We start from the raw sequence: 20,158 nt of genomic DNA on the forward strand, positions 1-20,158 counted from the left end.
TTCAACTGATAGTGTGTTTCTTTAGAAGTTAAAGGATCTATAAAATTCAATATAGAATGATAATTTCATTTTTGAACCTACAATTATCATTAAAATATATTGTACATCTAAATCCAGGTCTTCTGTATATTTAATTTGCTTATAGTTTATTAAAATATACACCGAATTTGTTTCTGCAAATGCTTCCTACTCTGTGTATGGTTCCAGCAGAATCCATGGCCATGCAGTGACGGGTTAGTACTTTTGTTTCATAACTGTGCTACTTTATTCCAATCTTGCTTCACATTTAAAGGGCAGCACATTTAATTTTAGTACTGATTTTTAGAGGAAAAGAAGAAAAGATCCCTCATGAAAAAAACTAACTTCCCTACTTGATGTGAAACTTATGTCTGAATTAAATGTGTCTAGATTTTTACTTTTCCTTCTAAACATTAATTTTTATTATTTTCATTGCAGACGATTGGAACAGAACTCCATCAGGGTCATCCCTCCTGGAGCTTTCTCACCATATAAAAAGCTCAGAAGAATGTGAGTTAATAGTATTGTGCAAGATATGTCATTTTTTAAATTATGTAGGTCAAGACTATGCAGGAAAAACCGAGCATGAATATTGAAGAGATTGACAGTTTAATGACAGTCTGATTGCCCGTTGTATAATAGCACTTTAATCTGAGTTAGTGAAACCTTATCATTTTTCATGCTCTCTGTAATTCAGTGTATTGATTCCCACAAAAATGGTCATGACATCTTTGGTATGCTATTGTCTAGTTAAGACATGCTGTCCTTACTAATAAGTTAAGCAAATGGATGGTAGTTGTTTTTACAGGGTGTGATTCATCCTTAAATATTAGGATTATCTGATGTTTTGTGTTGAAAGTTGTACATGTCTTCCTTGTCTCCTGTACCCAACATCCCTGGCATCCTATTTTGTTTAACCTAACCTTGTTTCTGATTGTAGTGACCTAAGCAATAATCAGATCTCTGAGCTTGCCCCAGATGCCTTTCAAGGACTGCGCTCTCTGAATTCACTGTGAGTAGACACATTTTTTTTCTTTCTTAGGGAAACCAACATTTTCTCCACAAACAAGAGTTTTTAAATTTTCAGATTAAGGGGGAAAAAACCTCCTGTCTTTCTATGATGGGGTATGAATCATTAACTACAGTTGTTATTAGTAAATCTCATCATATTCCAGAGGCCTGATGTCTATCACTAGCACCAGCCAGTTTTTAGGGTAGATTTTGTGTGTGTGTGTGTGTGTGTGTGTGTGTGTGTGTGTGTGTGTTTTAATTTTGTTATCAAAAGAAAGAGAGCTGCCCCATGGGAGATTGTTTTTTTTTTTTGTTTTTTGTTTTTTTTTTTTTTTCCAGATGTAATAAGGGGACAAGTTATTTTGAAGTGCTCTGACAACTCTAGATTTGTGGTCCCTTAGTCTATAGTATCATGTGTCTGAGCGCAGTGTTGATCCTTTTAGGATGATGAAAGTCAAGTGTAGAGAATAAGTGAGCATAGTCATGGAGCCATCATTTCATCCTTCCTTCATCACAGGAGAATTTTCCCCAGGAATAGCCACATACTAAGCATTAGTTATGAAGGTCAAGGGGACTTTTGAGAAGATAGCTATGCAAGTTTGAGTCAGTCTAAAATAAGTTACTAAAGGATACCATTCTTTTTACTTATGAAAACATTTCAAATTATATCAAGTAAAATCACCTTTAATTATTTTATAATTTGAGTGTAGAGTCTGGCTAACTTATTTATTAATGGTTTCCATGGGTATAAATTATGGCCAGCTTCTTGAGTTTCTGGAGTCAACCCCTCCCTCCTCCTATGCTACAGTATCTTTCAATAAGTTGAACAAAATCTGTTTACACAAGTTTCTTTTATATAACTCACCTTTTAAGATCTTTCTGGAAACATCAAGTATATGTTTTTATTAATTTGATTAATACATCTACTGAAGGTGTGAAAATATTTTAAACAATAGGATGTCAAATACCTCTACAGAATTTGCATTAAAGAACTAAAACATAAACAATTCAAAATTGGTATTTAATTACCAAAATATTATCATGTCTTTGAGAAGACTGGGCATGATTTGTATAAAAATTTGAGGGCCATTCTTAGTATTTACAGAATCTTTAAATATTATTAACATTAACACTTATTGTGTATTAGTATAACATTGTGTATTGTACTCTTGCATATTAATACAATATAAAATGTATTGTTAGAACTATAGCTTTTAAAAATCGTACACTAATTGAATGATATTTTATCCTTGGGGAAAAATACTAAAATTTTATAGTTATGTTTATATATATATATACATATACATATTTTAATGTGTGTATGTGTGTTTATGTGCTTGTGTGCATGAGTGGGGAACAGAGTTCATTCTTTTCTTTTATGGGGGCTCCAGGGATTGAACTCATGTCCACAGTTTGGGCAGGCGCCTTTCCTTGCTGAGTCATTTCACTGCCTACTTCATGGTGTTTCCTTTTTCTCACTGTGACAACAACAAAATTTCCACAAAGTGTAAAAGTTACATTGGGAGTTAGCATACTAGAACACTACTGTCCTCTGCACTTGGTTTCTTCTTTTAATCTTGCAGGAGTAAGTACACATACATTCCTGTTTGAGTGCTTGTGGGTGAAGAAGAGAAACAGCTTTAGGTGTATTTCCACTTCTACTTTGTTTAGGACAAGATCTCCTTTTCTTTGCCAGTGGACACTTCAGGCTAGCTGGCCTGTGAGCTTCTGCACGTTCCCGTCTCCTGGCTCTCATGTCATAGAAGCACTGGGTTATGCATAGAGCATGGCAGGGGCTTTTACCCATAGTTATCTTTCCGCCTATCAGCAATTTCATTGCTTTCTTTTATTTTTTTTTTATCACTTTATTGTTTTGTTCTGACTCAGAAACATCCCTTCATATTTATAAAGTAAGTGCTAAGCAGAGAAACATAGGACCAAGCTTTAATATTAGTTATTAAATCTTTAATTATGTGATGTTTTGTGTTCAGTCTTAGCTCCACTCCTTCCTAGCAAATGGCTGAGCAAGTTACTGATTTACATGTGCCTCAGTTATCCTGTCTCTGAAACAGGGAGCAGAGTCTCCCCTTGCTGGCTTTACAGAAGCCGAGAGCAAAGTGCCATGGCAGATTCTTCACCTATCGAACATCAGTTTGGATGTTTCTGGATTTTAAGTATTCCAGAGAATGTCCATGCCCTAAATCCTTAGCATATGAGCACCTTAATTTCATCATTTAAATTCATACATTGAAAGCTATCAAAATTCACTGACAGGGCTGGAGGATGGCTAGGTGTTCAACAGCTTGTACTGTTCTTGTAGAAGACCCAAGTTTTATCTCCCAGTACACATGCCAAGTGTAGACACCAGCACTCACATGCACATACTCCTATACTTTCATGTATATAATAAAATAAAATATATTTTTTTTATTTCACTAACTGTAGTTTTGTGTCTTGATCACCTCGTTCCCAAGTTCTTTAGAGGCTACAGTACAATGCTCAATTACTGATTTTGAGTTTCCTGTAGTCTTTTCTCAGACTACAGTTAACTCTACTGCCTGGTATTAGATATTTCACTACCAGGCTTTCCATGCAATGAAAACCTATCGTCTCCATTTATCCCTTGTTTTCTCATTACTCTGATTTCTTAAATTTGTCCACTATTATATTTCTTAAAGTGTACATCATTGCTTTTAATTTGTAGGATTAGCTCTTTGAGCATGTCCTTTAATGATGAAGTTGGTCCATAGTAAATCTTTCGCAATAGACTGTATATTTTCCTGCATTCTACATGTTTTGCTACTGTAGGAACTTTATTTTTTGCCAGCTTTCAGCAAGGCAGAATTCACACTGACCAACAGCTGTTGCTGTTGTTCATTGTCCCTCAGTTCAAACCCATAGGTTTAAAGTAGATTTGCATTCTTAGCTTTGCTGGTAGTGGTACAAACAGGAACCTCCTTATGGTGCCTGTATTGTTACAAAGGACCAAAAAAAGTCCCCCATTTAAATAATTGTGCCTCTGTGGAGCACACTGTATATAAGAAGAAGAAAACTAGAGACACTACTCATAGTATTACTAGTCATATTTGGATTTGATCCAATTTCCTTTTCAGAGGAGACATTTATGTCTTCCAGTTTTTTATTTTAATTATTTTTAATTACTTCACTTAATTATTTAAAAAGTATAGCTTCTAGGAGGACAAGAGTCCATTTGCTTTTAGTTTGCAGCCCCTGGTGGTTTTACCTGGCTCCAGTGGAGGTCACGTACCCAAAACTACAGAGACAACATCAATTGAACTTGATGAGTTTAAAGTTTTTAAAACAAAAAAGAGGATACACGGGAGAAAAGGGAGAGTGGGTCTGGGAAGAGTTGTCAGGGTGGGGGGTGTTAGTTTTTCGGCTGCGTTGTGTTCTTATCCTGCAAGGAAATGCCACGAAACACGACAGAATCCGCTAACAAGGAGTTTTATTAAAGGTAAAGGGACAGAGAGTGAACAGGCCTGCGGGAAGCATGTGTGTGGAGAGGAGGGAACCGGGAACATGGCGCCTGATTTTAAAGGCTGGGCGTGGACAGATCAGCGTCACTACTACACGCAAACGCGTAGATTACATGGCCACGTTGCGAGCTTACGTGGCTAGTGAAACATCACGCATCTCGGTCACGCGAGATGCCCTGACCCGGAAATGGCTATCCTGACCTGGGCCTGGCTAGGCAGAAGTGTCTGCCAGGCATATGCGAACACGCCTGACCGTGGGGGCGTGTTGTAAATCTTTCAGGGGGTGTGGCAGCAAATTTGACCAAACTGCACTGCACAAAATTTTCAAGTAACTAATGAAACATTGAAAAAAAAAGCTCAAATTGACCTCCTCACACTTTATATTCTTTATGACTTGTCTTTCCTCATTTTTATATATTTTATCTTATTTTCTTGACACTGATTTGGCTTTGGATAAGGTTGACTCATTTCTCTGCCCCTATCATTTCCATACCATTGTCATGTGAGAAAGGTCATTTTCTCTGTAATTCAAGCTCTGTATAGGTAGACACAGCAGGATCCCTGGTGCTGACCTAACAGCCCTTCTACTCTATGGGTGAGGGTATGGTTCTACTCTAGTGAGCCACTAGGACTCAAAATCTAAGGGGTGGAAATGATTGAGGACACTTGATCTTGGGCTCTGGGCCAAAACTCACATACCCACATGTGTACACACACACACACACACACACACACACACACACACACACACACCACACTCCACCCTGCCCTCACATGGCTGCACATTGGTAAAGAGATCTCATTCATAGGGTATTTAGTATTTGTTGATTGGTATTGTTTGCAGTTGATAGACCACATACAAAGAACATCTCTCCAGTGTATTTCCTGTGTCCCTGCATGATTTCTTCCTTGCACTGCTATTTTCCCATTCTGTCTGATATTAACAATATTGATTTAGTAATTTTGTAACATGATCCTTTGACAACCCAAATGATATTTTGAAAAGAAAATGGTTCCATGGTAAATTTATGACATTTCTCCTACTTAAACCACTGTAGACGCTTCTCCCAAGTGAGCAGCTTGTTCAATGGTTCACCCTTTGATTTTTTTTAAAGTGGAACTCTCATGATTTATGAATGTCTTTGTTGATGTTTAAATATCAGTGGATTAAAAGGTATGAAATTTTGCTTTCAAAATGATACTTTGGAATGTTCCTTGGACATAAGAGCCATCCGTCTAGGCCACATCCGTTGTATGTTGGCAAGTGACGGACATTTACAACTTACTAGTTGAATTTAGTTGAAGTGGGTACCATGCTTACAGCCTAAAAACTTGCTGACACATGCAAGGGTACAGTGGCTATTGTTTGATGATCCAATTTAGTTAAATGTTGTGAGCTGATGTCATAGTAATCTGCCCAGTTGTATCTCCTCCTGCTTTCTTTTATTCTTGACCTCAAAGCATACATGTGCCTTTCATCATTCCTTGATCCTCACTTTGCCCTCTCTCTCTGACAACACAGCATTTTTCCTTCTGTTCTTTGCTTTTTTAAAAAATTAAATCACTTCTTCTCTAATTGATTGGTTTGATTCTCTAAAGAAAAGCTGTATCTGTTTTCTATAGAAGTGATTTTTGTGTGCGCTTTAAAGCTGTAACACTGGCATCTGAACAAATGGACTGTCTCCCTATACTATGTAGTACCCTGTTTTATTTTTTCCTTGGAGTGTTTTCTTCCTACTTTGTGATACATTCCCAACTCTCTCTGACATCTTAAAAGGTAAACAGTATTTCCCTCACTCTAGTAATTTCTTTCCCACTGTATGATCATCCTTCATATACCAGAATCATTCACTCGTGTGAAGCAAATTGCTTCTTACAAATCATTTTTCAGTTTTTCCTTTGTATGCCATGATACTCATCTATCATTTTCCCAACAAATATATTTCCAAACTTAAAGTTATGTTTATTGTAGGCAATGCGCAAATATGACAAAAGTACCTGGATTCAAAAAACCTCTGGGAGACAAAGCACTCTCTACTGCCAGGCATTGTGGTGCACGCCTTTAATCCCAGCACTCCGGAGGCAGAGGCAGGCAGATCTCTGTGAGTTTGAGGCCAACCTGGGCTACAGAGTGAGTTCCAGGAAAGACGCAAAGCTACACAGAGAAACCTTGTCTCAAAAAACAAATAAACAAAAAAACAAACAAAAAAACCACTCTCTACTTTGATTGTGAATTTGTATGCCTATATTTCTAAAGAAAATTTATATGATATTATTAATAAAATATCCTGCATTTAAAATATCTAACATTGTATTATAAATACTTCCATGTTACTAAATATCTTTTAAACTTTAACTTTTAGTCATATAAAGCATATATTCACAAATTATTATTATTATGATATTTCGGGCAGTTATTTGAGTTTAATTTTCATTTTTTAAAATTTTTTTATTATTTTATAATTTAATTTAATTTTATGTATCATCTACGGATTCCCTTGTCCTCCCCCCTGCCCCCCCAGCTTCCCCCTAACAAATCCCCCATTCCCATCTCTTCTAGGGCAGGCCTGATCCAGGGGGCCTGATCCAGTTAGGGGCTCCTCAGCTATTGGTTCATAGATCATGTGTTTCCATTAATTTGGCTATTTGTCCCTGTGCTTTTTCCAATCTTGGTCTCAACAATTCTCGCTCATACAATCCCTCCTCTTTCTTGCCAATTGGACTCCTGGAGCTCTGCTTGGGGCCTGGCCGTAGATCTTTGCATCCGCTTCCCTCAGTCATTGGATGAGATTTCTAGCACGACAGTTAGGGTGTTTGGCCATCCTATCACCAGAGTAGGTCAGTTCGGGCTCTCTCTCAGTCATTGCCAATAGTCTATTGTGGAGATATCTTTGTGGATTTCTGGGGACCTCTCTAGCACTTTGCTTCTTCCTATTCCCATGTGGTCTTCATTTAACATGGTCTCTTATTCCTTGTTCTCCCTCTTTGTTCTTGATCCAGCTGGGATCTCCCACTCCCCTAAGCTCTCTTTCCCTCGAACCTTGCCCTTCATTACCCCCACTCATGTCCAGGTTGTTCATGTAGATCTCATCAATTTCTCTGTCATTGGGCGATCCCTGTGTCTTTCTTAGGGTCCTGTTTTCTAGGTAGCCTCCCTAGAGTTGTGATAGCTCAGCCATTAAAGGCTAGGCTCACAACCAAAAATATAAGAGTTTAATTTTCTTGTGCTTTCAAATTATGCATGGTTAAAGTTTTATATATAAATATGTTATCTGGGCTTATTTTCTTAACTAGACATCCTAAGATTGTCTTATGCAATTTCTTTAAAACTTTCATAAATATGTCTATGATTTTTGTATATGCAGTCAAATGCCTCCTAAGAATATAATTTTTAACTTCTACACATTTTTCTTTCACTCTAGTTGCTATAATAGAAATTATTGGGAACTCGTTTTTAATACTTACATGATCTTTCAATCATTTCCATTCAACTCATTTGCTTTTTACACTGCTGTTTGACCCTGCTTGGAAATATATTCCTTCATTATTCTCAGCTAATTTATCATCATTTCACTTGTCAATCCAGTACCAGAACCCCACTCTGTACTAACACCTCTGATAGGTGGCAGATACTGATTTGATTAAGTCAAAGCCCTTTCCTTTAATACCTACACTTGATGTGCAGTCTGAAGTCAGTATCCTGATGGTTCATTCATCTTCACACTTGATGGATGGGAAATACACACTTGAAATGCTTTTAATTCATATTCATAATCATTTTCTCAGATGTTATGTTCCTCAACATACAAATTATACCTTTTATATTTTAAGCTCCTGCCCTTATATGGGTTGCTGCTTATATACCAGTACTTTAAGCATGAAATCACTCTTAATGGGCAGTAGATTCTATACTGATATTATTTTCTACATATACTGTGCTTTGATTGCCTACAAAGTATGTGCATGCACATGTGTGAGGATGTTCTACGCAGAAAACACTACAGTTTGACCAGGACTGTTTTCACAAAAGATCAAATAAACTGTGAATTGTTTTGTTTTTGATGCAGTCCAAATTATGTACTGTAAGCTTGTATATTATCCATAATCAGACAATTTTTATTTCACTCAATTTTCACTCGGATGCTATATTAAATGCCTACTAATCTCCCTAAGTGCATGCTTGTGTTTGTGTTTGTGTGTATGTGTGTGTGTTTGTGTGTGTGTGTGTGTGTGTGTGTGTGTGTAAACTAGATAGACTTGTTTGGTTCTAATTTTTTCTATAATTTTTTCAGTGTCTTGTATGGAAACAAAATCACAGAACTCCCAAAAAGTTTATTTGAAGGACTATTTTCCTTACAACTACTGTAAGTATTCCATGGCTATGGATCTGTGGGACTTAATATAAATGTTTTTTAATACATCATCTCTTTATTATCTGGAGGCTTCAACCCAAAATGGCCCAACTTAATGAGATAAATATGATTAATGAAGCAGTGATAAAATTGATAATAGCTATTTATGTGAACACAAAACTCTTTAGAACTGTCCAAGAATGTTCCTTTCCACAATAAAATGAATGGTTGTGTTCTGGCTGCCCACAATAGAATGAATGATTGTGTTCTGGCTGCCCCTTTGTGGAGAGGTGTGCATCCCATAAAACCTCCCATTTCTGATGTTACCAGCAGCTAGGATGGAACCATAAAGATGGGATGTAGTTACAATCCACTCAGCACAGAAGATCTGACAGTAAAATCCAGACTAACTTCTGCCACCACAGGCATAAGTACAGTGAGACACATGGCCAAGGTGACAGTCTCCAATTGTTCTTTACTGAGGTGACTCTGCCTCCCTCCATTGCATTGAAGACTACATACACTGCATAGACTAGAGCTGCCCCTCGTTTACATTTAAAGAAAAATTCACTCTTTGTATAGGTACCAGATTTTGGTGCCATGTGTCTTAGTGCCTGATCATTTGTAAAGTAAGTTTGTTAAAAACCTTGGTGCCTGATCATTTATAAATTAAGTTTGTTAAAAAACAGAAAGCGTAGGAAGGCAGTGTAAGGGTTAAATCTAGTCTGTGACATCCACTACTTAGCAACCTCATTAATGGCAGACCCTACTCTGGCATCTTTCAATATGAAGATAATCATGATTTGATGCTTTTCCTCACCTTGCTCACAACCAGTCTCTCTCTTAGAATTCTTAATTTTGGAATACTGTTCTCTCTTTCAATAGTATTCATTCATTGGCACCTGGGTTATTGATTCAAAACTTACTAGTAACCCCAGAACCTTCCTTAATGCAGCTGTTATTCCTTACTTGAGAAACTTATTGTCACTATTATACACAAGTATACTTGTGTTAAACTCTTTTCACCATTCTTTATGACTGTAGTTTGAATCACATCTAAATACAAATATGCAAAAAGCAAAATGTTAAAAGAAAAATTACTGTGTGTATCATTCACTTCTTCTTGGCACTATATAATCTGCTCAATTTATGATACATACATTAGTAAGTAATGGTACATACTGCTCCTGTGAGCTAAATGATCATTTAAATTTCTAACTCTTTGAAATTAATTTTTTAATATTTTATTTAATAAAATGATTATACATATTACATACATGCAAATGTTTTTTGCATATTATAGATATAATATAATACTATAGCCAAATATTGCTACCACATTGATAACGTCCTCATTTTCCAAGAACACACTCCATACCTCATTTGTTTTTATCCTCATTGCACTATTTACCATTAACCCTCAAAACTCAGGTATTTATGGTTGCTGTAACACGTGTGTGAGTAAGGCACAGAAAGCATGTAAGAAAACCTTATTTATAAAGTGACTGTTTTTAATATCCCATCTCCCAGCTCCCAAGGATGGCCCATTCTTCAGCCTTCCAGGATTTAAAAAATAAGTTATCCCACTCCTTTTGCAAATAGCCAAGAGGATTATGAAGTGGAAGGTTCTTATCTTTGCTTCCTACCAACAGGTGGGTGGTAGGAAGAAGAAGCAAGTTAAGGAAATAACAGCTGGTTTGTCTTTAGTCTTCACACTGGGCTGTTTTAGAATGAGCACCGACCTCTCACAGAAACAACTGCTTTCAACATCCTCATCTTTAAATATTTATTCTCCAACTCCTTTATTCAGTCAGCATATAATTAAGTAACATTACCAGCATTGCTTGTATTGCTGTCAAGATTGAGACAGTATGTATTTCTTGAACCCATCAACCCCGAATTAAAAAAAAAAAAAAGTCCAGGGCTTTCAGGAAAATTTTAGATGCACCATAAAGAAACCTAAAACTTCAGCTCCTGATGGGTGAACCCAAAGTACAGAAAACAGGAATATCAGGAGAAGAGCACAGTCTCACATATTTATAAAGAATGTAAAAAAGTGAAAGCCAAACATTCATTAGTTGTAAACATTCACTGTCAATAAGAAAACATATTCATTATGTTACATAATGAGAATTACTCAGACCACATAGCAGGTAATTTTGAGCTATGATAATGGTTTAAGTCTCAAAATAAAATAAAAAAGGTAGAGACAGAGAACATTAAACAAGTACCGCAAAGATTGCTAAGCTGTATTTAGAGGAATGTGCCACTCAGCTCAAACCAGGTAATGAGACCATGTAGCATAACCTACTGTGCTTAGGAAGTCATAGAGAGGGCAGCCTATGCCAAAGTAGAAATTATATTCCTGAAAAAAAATTTATAGCAAAAATGGTAAGACACAGTCGCATATAACCATTGTATTTAACCTACATGAATGATGCCCACCAGTGGATGATCTCTAAAGCACACTTTCACAGTATGTTAATGTAACCTAGGGAAGAGTAAGAATGTAGTATATTGTGTTAGAGCCTTGAATGTAATAGTGTGACTTTCCTATCCAGGAGAGTTATCAAGTAGTAATGTGACAGCAGATATATTTGAGCATGTAGTATGTGCTAGAGGTGTGAAAAACATGAGGGAACAAACTAAAAAATACCCACAACATTCTGGGTACAAATGACAGTCATTGGTAACATCATTAACAACAAAAAGACATTACTTTATAATATATATATATCATAAATGTAAATGTGTGATATATATGACACATATGGTACAAAGATACATATATATGTATATGTACATATATATAAGATATATATATAAGTTAGAAAAATAGAAAAAAATAGACTGAATATAATGAATGGAAAGAATTAGGGGTTGGAAAGGGGCAGAAACCCAGAAAATATGTGGGGCAGTGTAGGGTTGAAGAGGATCATGTTGGTGTTTAGCAGAATCCAGAAAAGCAATGTGACCAGCAAGCCACACATCTGGGAGACATTTCTGAATAGAGGACAACGAATCTGATCTTAATGGAAAAGAGCAAAGTGTCAACTCGAGTAGCCACAGGGGGGCAGGGGGTACTGAGTGAGGCCGTGACATCCCAAGAGTGAGCTAAAGACCCTTTAGGACATTAATTCTGAAGGATGTTCTCTGTCTAGACTTTTACTCAGACCAGAGCTATTGCATGGTCCTGGGGGTATGTTGTGAAGGACCACTCTGGTTTCTGCTTTAGAAGGAGACTGACCTTCTAAAGTGACTGGAGACACTAATAATTATTTAAATTATTTTTAGTTTGCTCTTGACAACAGCAGCTGGGCCTCACCTACCTTTGTCTATGGTCTTACCTCTAAGTTATCCTTTACAGTCTTTTGATCATTTTTATTGAACCACTCGATTTCAGTTCATTTCACCATTTGACTCTTGTTTTTTAATGTAATCTTCCAATCTCCCGTTCATAGTTCCTACATTATTATTAAATTTACAACATTAGTTTTAAAATTAAATGCATTTCTCTTGATTGGGTTTCCTACAGAAGGGCTATATTACAGGTGAGTTACTGATATGCTACACTTTAATTTTATGACTGTTTGATCAAACAGATTATTGAATGCCAACAAGATAAATTGCCTTCGGGTAGATGCTTTTCAGGACCTGCACAACTTGAACCTACTCTCCTTATATGACAACAAGCTTCAGACTGTTGCCAAGGGCACCTTCTCAGCTCTCAGAGCCATCCAAACTATGTATGTATGCACAACTTTTACCAAGTATAATGATGATTACTTTCAATGTGAGTGTGAGAGGCAAGTCATAAGCAAATCATGTATAAAACTCCTCTGCTGTGTTTCTGAAAGGCATTTGGCCCAGAACCCTTTCATTTGTGACTGCCATCTCAAGTGGCTAGCGGATTATCTCCACACCAACCCAATTGAGACCAGCGGTGCCCGTTGCACCAGCCCCCGCCGCCTGGCTAACAAAAGAATTGGACAGATCAAAAGCAAGAAATTCCGTTGTTCAGGTAATTTCTCAGTTCATGAGACATTTCCCTTAGGACCAAAAGCTATGGCTACTTGAGAATTAGCGACAACAACTGCCTTCAGCTTATTACCAAGCATTGTACAATCTCATTTTTTTCCCCTTCTGTCTGGGGAGGAGGAAACTGGGAGAAATATAGACACAGCTCAAATAATATAACCAGAAAAATGAATACCAATCAATGAAATGATGCCTGCATCCCTCATAGTGTGTATGCCCTTAGGGTTCAGATGTAAACAGGACCTTTCAGATAACTGGAAATGCTGTTTAAAAGTGGTGTTACTCCTCCTGGTTGTTGTACCAGTCTCTAGTGACCAGCATCAAATGTCAGACATGCTTTCATTTATTCAGAATCCAAAATAAGACTTGATTACGTGTTTTGTTTTGTTTTGTTTCATAAGTAGAGGGTAGGAGTTTCCTGATGCCTCCTTTCTTTCTGGGATACACTGGGAAGCCACATTTTATTTTTTGAGACTATCTTTTCACAGTTGGGAAATACTGCATTTACCCAACACAAATCATTGAATAACTGTTAAGTGGGAATCATTGTTCACGTTGGTCTACTGTTATATGTGTTCTGATGGTAGGAAACATTCATTATCATTTGGGGAGTGTGCTACCTAACTCTTCTGGGCACATTAACCATTGTGTAGTTAATTCATGCTAAACATCTAATGTAAAAACTAGATTTGTTACTGTCCATCTTTATAAGTTTATCACTCACTGTGTATTATTTTAGTTCTGTGAATATGCTTTGTCACTTAGTTATCTGTAGTAACTTTAGCCCATTCTTAATCTAATATAACTCATATCTCTGCTTGCTGACATTCAGGTACATCTTCTATTTTTTTCTCTTTTTTTTTTATTTAGCTAAAGAACAGTATTTCATTCCAGGTAGGTTTTGCTCGGTGGTAGGACTAACTGCAGACACCCTTTCCTTGACTTATATAGCTTCTAAACATTGATGTGCATGCTTTGGGAAGTACAGTGAACACTCCATAGATAGAGGGACTTATGCATAGATCACTTGTAGCTTTACCCTGAAAGCCCCACCTCTGCATGCAGCTTCTGATTTTGAACTCTTATTTAAAAAAAACAACCCACCTTCTTCCTTTTCTCCTTTGCACATTATCTGCAGTTTTTCACAGTAGCCAAAATGTTTGAACCTATGGCTTACTACTTAAATCATGTTTTTTTTTCTCTCTCTCTAATCTTTCAGCCTGTTTTTAAAATGTAGCTTACTAGGCTAGTTTTAAAGACAGCAGCCTCTCTATTGTCAAAGAGCTAGTTCTATATAAAATCAGGTATAAATATGCAGAACTGCATTTTTGGAAAAAAAAACTTACTTTTTAAAAGCTTCTGTGTTTGAAAAGACTATTTCTGCTTACGTTTGTTCTTTTTAAATATAAAACAGCTGTTTTATGCTGACTTAGCTGCACTTGTTTTTTTAATTATTAATTTATTTGTAATTGTAAGTTCTTGCCTGTCTGGAGTCGGATTATTTCCCTACCAAAGGGATATTCACATCCATCTTGAAGTCATGAACAGCTAATGGGCACTAAATGCCTCAAATAATCTAAGCAGAAGGAGACCGTGTTTTTAAAGATGCAGTTGTAATGTTTCATCCCTTTGCTTCCAGGGAACCCCTCACACTGATGAGTGTAGAGCTAGCTCTTTAAAGGGTGCCCTTTACTTACTTTGGTCTTGCCTGCCAACTATGCAAATGCCTCTTGATTGTTTGCTTCAAAACACTATATATTAAAATATAGATAAAGTACTGATTGGTCTTGATTTTAAGGATGCATTTATTACTGATTCCTATCATTTAATCAATTGTATATATTTAATAGGTTTAATTATATTGATTAATTTGAATTTCAATGCTCAATAGTCTACATATTGTGTCTTCATGTATAACCAGTAATGTGCTGAAAAGATCAATTGATTAGTCTTCATCATCAATGTATGAATTTTGTTATTTTTAGCCAACTAAGTGCAAAGTTACCTAACAATTGAGACTTAACTGGAAAGAAAAAAGGAATACTCTGAAAACCAAACTGTGCATAGCATACCAGTATGATTTGAATCCCAATACTGTGGCAATTCACCTAGTAATTACCAAATTATTCTGTTCAGCTTCTTAATAATTTAGATACAAAAATACCAGTATAACTCAATGCAATACAAAAAAATCATGTTGCTGTGATAGTTACGTTTTCTGCTTTTGCTAGAAGATAAGGAGCCCAGATCTGTTTTAGAATATAACTTCTATATGAAAGATTATGTCTTAATCCTCAAGGTTTGATAATTCAGTTTATATTTTAAAATAACTTATAGAAGCTGTGGCACATAGATTACTTGTTTCTCATTATGCTCTTTTTCCATCTCAAATACTATTTAAGATTTGTGTCTACCTAATAAATGGTTTTAAAAAACGAATTGTTGATTACCATGGTATTGACTCTAAATTTTAGAAATGCATTCAGTGAACCTATTATCGATACTGTTATCAGAATACTGTTAGCTTTCATGTGGAGTAATCTCTGAAGACAGGAAAAAAACAGATTCTTCAATAAATAGAATGGCACTTATTTCTATAATGGAATGGGACACATACATTGTTATATTTGGCATTTCAAATTTTTTGTTGGGATTCTGATTATGTTCCCACCAAGTAATAAGCCTTAAAAACTTGGAGGTCATTCAGAAGCATGTGACCTACCCCTTAACTATTAATGCATAGATTCTATCTATAGTCCTTGTAACTTTCCATCATTGGCTTTTCATTCATTTTATATGTGCATTCCTCGATTGCTCTTCGGTATGTCATTCTAGACATTCTGGTAATAATACAATAGAAAATCAGTCTTGCAGACAATTCAGCTGTTAAAGGAACCCACAAGCATTTAATTTTTACTGCACATCTTTTAAGCCATTGCATTTTCTGTAAACCGTGATACTTCAAAGGTGCTATGAATTTTGCAAAGCATGGCAAACACATGACACAGTGCCATCCCATGACTGTCATAGTAAAGAAACAAGGAAGAGAACATAGATTGATATACATGTGTCTATAACCTTAACTAGGATGATTCTGTCTTTCTTTCCTTGTTGGTGATCTTTTCTTTTGCAGGAATTCACCATTTGGCCTGTAAGTAAAAGTGTCTCATCTGAAATGTAACATACCCTCTTTTCAGTCCCTGATGTACCTTCTTCTAGTCTTGATGTTTTGCGCCTGTTTTCCATGAAGAAACCACAGATCTCTTGAGCATCTCTGTTGTCCTTGTAGCTTACCTTCAACTTCTTCCTGGATGTCCTTCCCGAAAGCTGTGGTTTCTGCTCTGCAGTTCTGAGGAACTCGGGAGACACCTTTCCATATAGCCCCTTCTTTGTGTTTCCAGGCACCCTTCGGTAGTTATGTGCTCACAATGATCATATACATTCTACGGGAAGAATGCATGTCATGTGAACAGTATGATGCTTCCAGACCGTCTGTAGCTTTTCTCCTCCCTTCGTCTTTCCTCTCGGTCTTCCCTCTGGCCTAGTGGTTGGTGTAGTGATAATGTAGCGAGATTTTCTGTTGTGCTTGATCTAACCATGTGGTTGCGAGGTATGAGTAAAACATGGTTCCGTCAAGCACCATGGAACGTCACGCAGCTTTCTACAGCATGGCAAGCTGCTGAGGCTCAAGGCAGTTCTTACTTGTCTTTTTTATAGAGTCAAAATGAAAAAAAAGAGGGCTTTTGGGGGTGTTTCTGAAGATTATGTGAGAGGGAGAGAATAATAAAGTCCATAGAAAAATTTAAAACCTAAGTATATGATTTTCCTTAAAAGCCCTACTTTACAATAATATACAGGAGTATGTTTATTACAGGAGATGTTTTCAATTTTTGACTCAGAAAAAAATAAATAAAAATTTAACAATTCATAGACATTGTGTGATTAGCTGTGAAATAGACTAGCATGGCTCAGAACCGGATCAGCAGAAAGTACAGCTGTGAAAAGCTCAACTTTATTAATGTTTTCCTGTCGTGTGAATCTGGTCACTCTTTTTTCCAGAAAATTCCAAGCCTTTCTTTTAATCCTCTCCTGACACCCGTTGACCAAAATGCCCTCAGTTATCTCCCTGCTGCATAATCTATAGTTATCCTACTATTTTCTTCCTATATATTGATGGCTATTCTAGCATTCAGACTCAGAATCTTATTTTTGGCTTGAATCCTCAATAGGCACAGAAGATTATCGATCAAAATTAAGTGGAGACTGCTTTGCAGACTTGGCTTGTCCTGAAAAGTGTCGCTGTGAAGGGACCACTGTAGATTGCTCCAATCAAAAACTCAACAAAATCCCAGACCATATTCCCCAGTACACAGCAGAGCTGTAAGTTCATCTGACTACAAAATCCTGGCTGGGAGGGAGCAAGGGACAAAATGAGACTGTATGAAAACATTGGGATTTTTGTCATGACATTTTAATTCTGAATAATTGAATTCACTTAATTAATACATGCTGAATTGAGAGGCCCTCTGTTCAAGAATGTGTTTAAAACTATCTTAGTTCAATTGTCAGGCAGAGCTATAACTGAACAATCAAATTATCACTCAAAATTCAGTCATCATTTACTAATGTTTACAATAACAGGAATATCTGGTTATTATTAGATATTCACTATGGCAAAACATTTATAAGCACTTCATAAATTTGCAAGGCATTTAATTCTTAAAACAGCCAAACAAAATAATTTAATACTTACTCACAAAAATCTATTGTGGGATTCATTGACTACTTCTCTGTTATAAGTGAAAGGACTCAGTGATTGCCAGTTGAAGGGTACATAATAGTTGTTTGCTGTTTATTTGTTTATAAACAGTGAATAGCAGATTAGGGAAAGCTGAAAACTAAAACATGATCAAATTTATATTTACTAATTTACCATAGGATCCAGAGTATGAAAAAATGTAATTTCAGAACTATTGGCAGATACTACGCTCATGTGTAGTTCACCTTTCCTGGTTATAAAAGGAAAGTGTACAGTGTTAGTTTTCCAAGACCCATGAAGACACTAGTGAAATCTAATCATTTTCTGAACATCTTAGCTGTGTTTATTTATTGCACCATCTGGTATTTGTCATTTATTGCTTTCCAAAGTTGGTTGTCTCTGTGTGTATGCATAATCCTTCTGTCTTCAACTAGATTGCAGTCTCTTGACTTCAGGGATTGTACGTTAACATTTCTGTCCCACTGTATCTATACCCATGCCTGTTATGTAATGAATTCAAAGCAGTTTGGATAATTAGAAATACTGTCTTTCACAGGGTTGATAGAAACTAGTTTCTTTGTGGTGCTGGTGATTTCTTTTATACACCCACTGTTTCATGGTATATTCACTAACTCAATTTTCAGAAATTCAGAGAACATGTAGCAAGATCCCTGAATTCCACTCTGTGTGGCTATGTGTGGACTTTAGTTTGTTTCTGATAATGCTGCATACACGTGATATTATATTGAGCATGATAATTAGTTAAGTGAGTTTATTCTCCAATCAATAATTCTACTACAACCTAGTTTCTAATGTAAGATTCTGAAAAAAATTCTATATGTTTTAAAAGTCTGATATTTTTAAAATAATGCATATAAAATGAATACTTAAGAAAAAAGTGTTTGCAAAGTATGCTCTCAGTAAAGGATTTAGATTCAGAATTTTTACTAGTCATATACTGACAGTGAATTTATATCCAGAATATATTAAAATCTCTTAAAGTTCAACAATATAAAGGTTATGTTGCCTAAGGAGATGGTCAAGTTATCCATGATAACATTTTTCCAATGAAGATATATGACTGACCATTAACCATATGCAAAAGTTGGTCCTTAGAAAATGCAAAACTATTATTTTTCTGCTGCTGTGATAACATAGCAAGAACAAAAGCAACGTTTAGTGTAAAAAGTTATTTGTGTGGATACAGGAGAGTCCACAGAGCAAGAAAGGAGTGGAACTGTCTGAGCATTTTTCATAAGCACCCAGGAAGCAGAGACTGAGGACACAGCGAAAAGCTTTAAACTCTCAAAACTCATGACATACTTCCTCTAGCCACGACTCCTAAAAAATCTATAACCTTCCCAAGCAGTGCCATCAACTGAGGACCAAGTGTTCTAATGCATGAATGAACCTATAGAGAATATTTTCATTCAAACTGCCAAATTACTCACTCTGGTCCCCATAGCCTCATTGCTATCTCATAAGTCAAACTCATTGCCATCTCGTGATTCAAAATACATTCAATCCAACTTCAAAAATACCCCTGGTCTTTAACAGTCTCAACACTGTTCAAGAGTATTAAGTCTCTTTGGAGACTTAAAGTAATTGTAGTCTCCATTAAATCTTTTAAAAAAAATGCATTCTACATACAATGGCACATATTATATACATTACCATTCAAAAAGGAGGAATCAGGGTGTACTGGAGAAAGATTGGGCCAAAGCAAAACTAAAACCCAACAAGGCAAACATCCAAGGCTGAAGTTCCATGTCTAGTATCTGGGGGCTTCAGTTTCAAAGGATTTAGATGGCACCTCTCCTTGCAGCTTTGCTGCCTATGTCATACACTACTCTCTTGGGCTGGATCCACTTCCTGTGTGCAGCTCTTCTTGGCAAATGTGTTATTGGAAAACTTAAGTGCAGCATCGGCTTTCTTCAGTGTCTACTTGAGGCCTCCTTACAGGGTCTCGGACTCTGTCATGAGTGCCAGACCTCGTCACCTGTTTGACACCCCAGACCTAATCACTTCTTTGATTATACACAGGAAGAGCTCACAATTTCCTCAGTCTTACTTCTTTGATTCTACACAGGAAGAGCTCACAATTTCCTCAGTCTTATATCATTTGTGTCTTCCAAATTGCTACCAGGTTGATGATAATGCCAAATTCAGTTGACAGTTTGGCATAGATGTCCACGCCCTTGGTATTAGCTGCTTTTATATGTTGTTGCTTTCTAGGAGCAAGGAATTCCTTAAGCTCTTTCATTTCACAAAATGAAGCTTTAGCTGAGTGTGGTCTTTCCCTGAGAACAACTCTCCTACTCCAGTGGAGAGGAAGGGGTTTTTCTTTTATGCCATTAAGCTCCTTAACAATTACAGATTTCTTTGCAGCCCATGGTTTGGGGACAACCTTAAAACTTCTGGTGTTGTTTTTCTCTCCACGCTGCACATTTTATATTCCTTTGTGCACCCTTTGTTCTTTGTGA

General features: G+C 36.5%; 1 protein-coding gene across 1 annotated transcript in view; it reads left to right on the forward strand.

Moving 5' to 3' along the window:
- The window catches only part of Slit2 (slit guidance ligand 2), a 117,849-nt gene that overhangs the window by 19,803 nt on the left and 77,888 nt on the right, over positions 1–20,158 (forward strand). The window contains exons 4-10 of the mRNA XM_059274739.1: positions 457–528; positions 959–1,030; positions 8,819–8,890; positions 12,481–12,624; positions 12,736–12,899; positions 13,787–13,810; positions 17,146–17,296. Coding sequence (XP_059130722.1) covers positions 457–528; positions 959–1,030; positions 8,819–8,890; positions 12,481–12,624; positions 12,736–12,899; positions 13,787–13,810; positions 17,146–17,296 — 699 coding nt within the window. The remainder of the gene's footprint in view (positions 1–456; positions 529–958; positions 1,031–8,818; positions 8,891–12,480; positions 12,625–12,735; positions 12,900–13,786; positions 13,811–17,145; positions 17,297–20,158) is intronic.

Source organism: Peromyscus eremicus, chromosome 10 (assembly GCF_949786415.1).
Source record: "Peromyscus eremicus chromosome 10, PerEre_H2_v1, whole genome shotgun sequence".
Classification (NCBI taxonomy): domain Eukaryota; kingdom Metazoa; phylum Chordata; class Mammalia; order Rodentia; family Cricetidae; genus Peromyscus; species Peromyscus eremicus.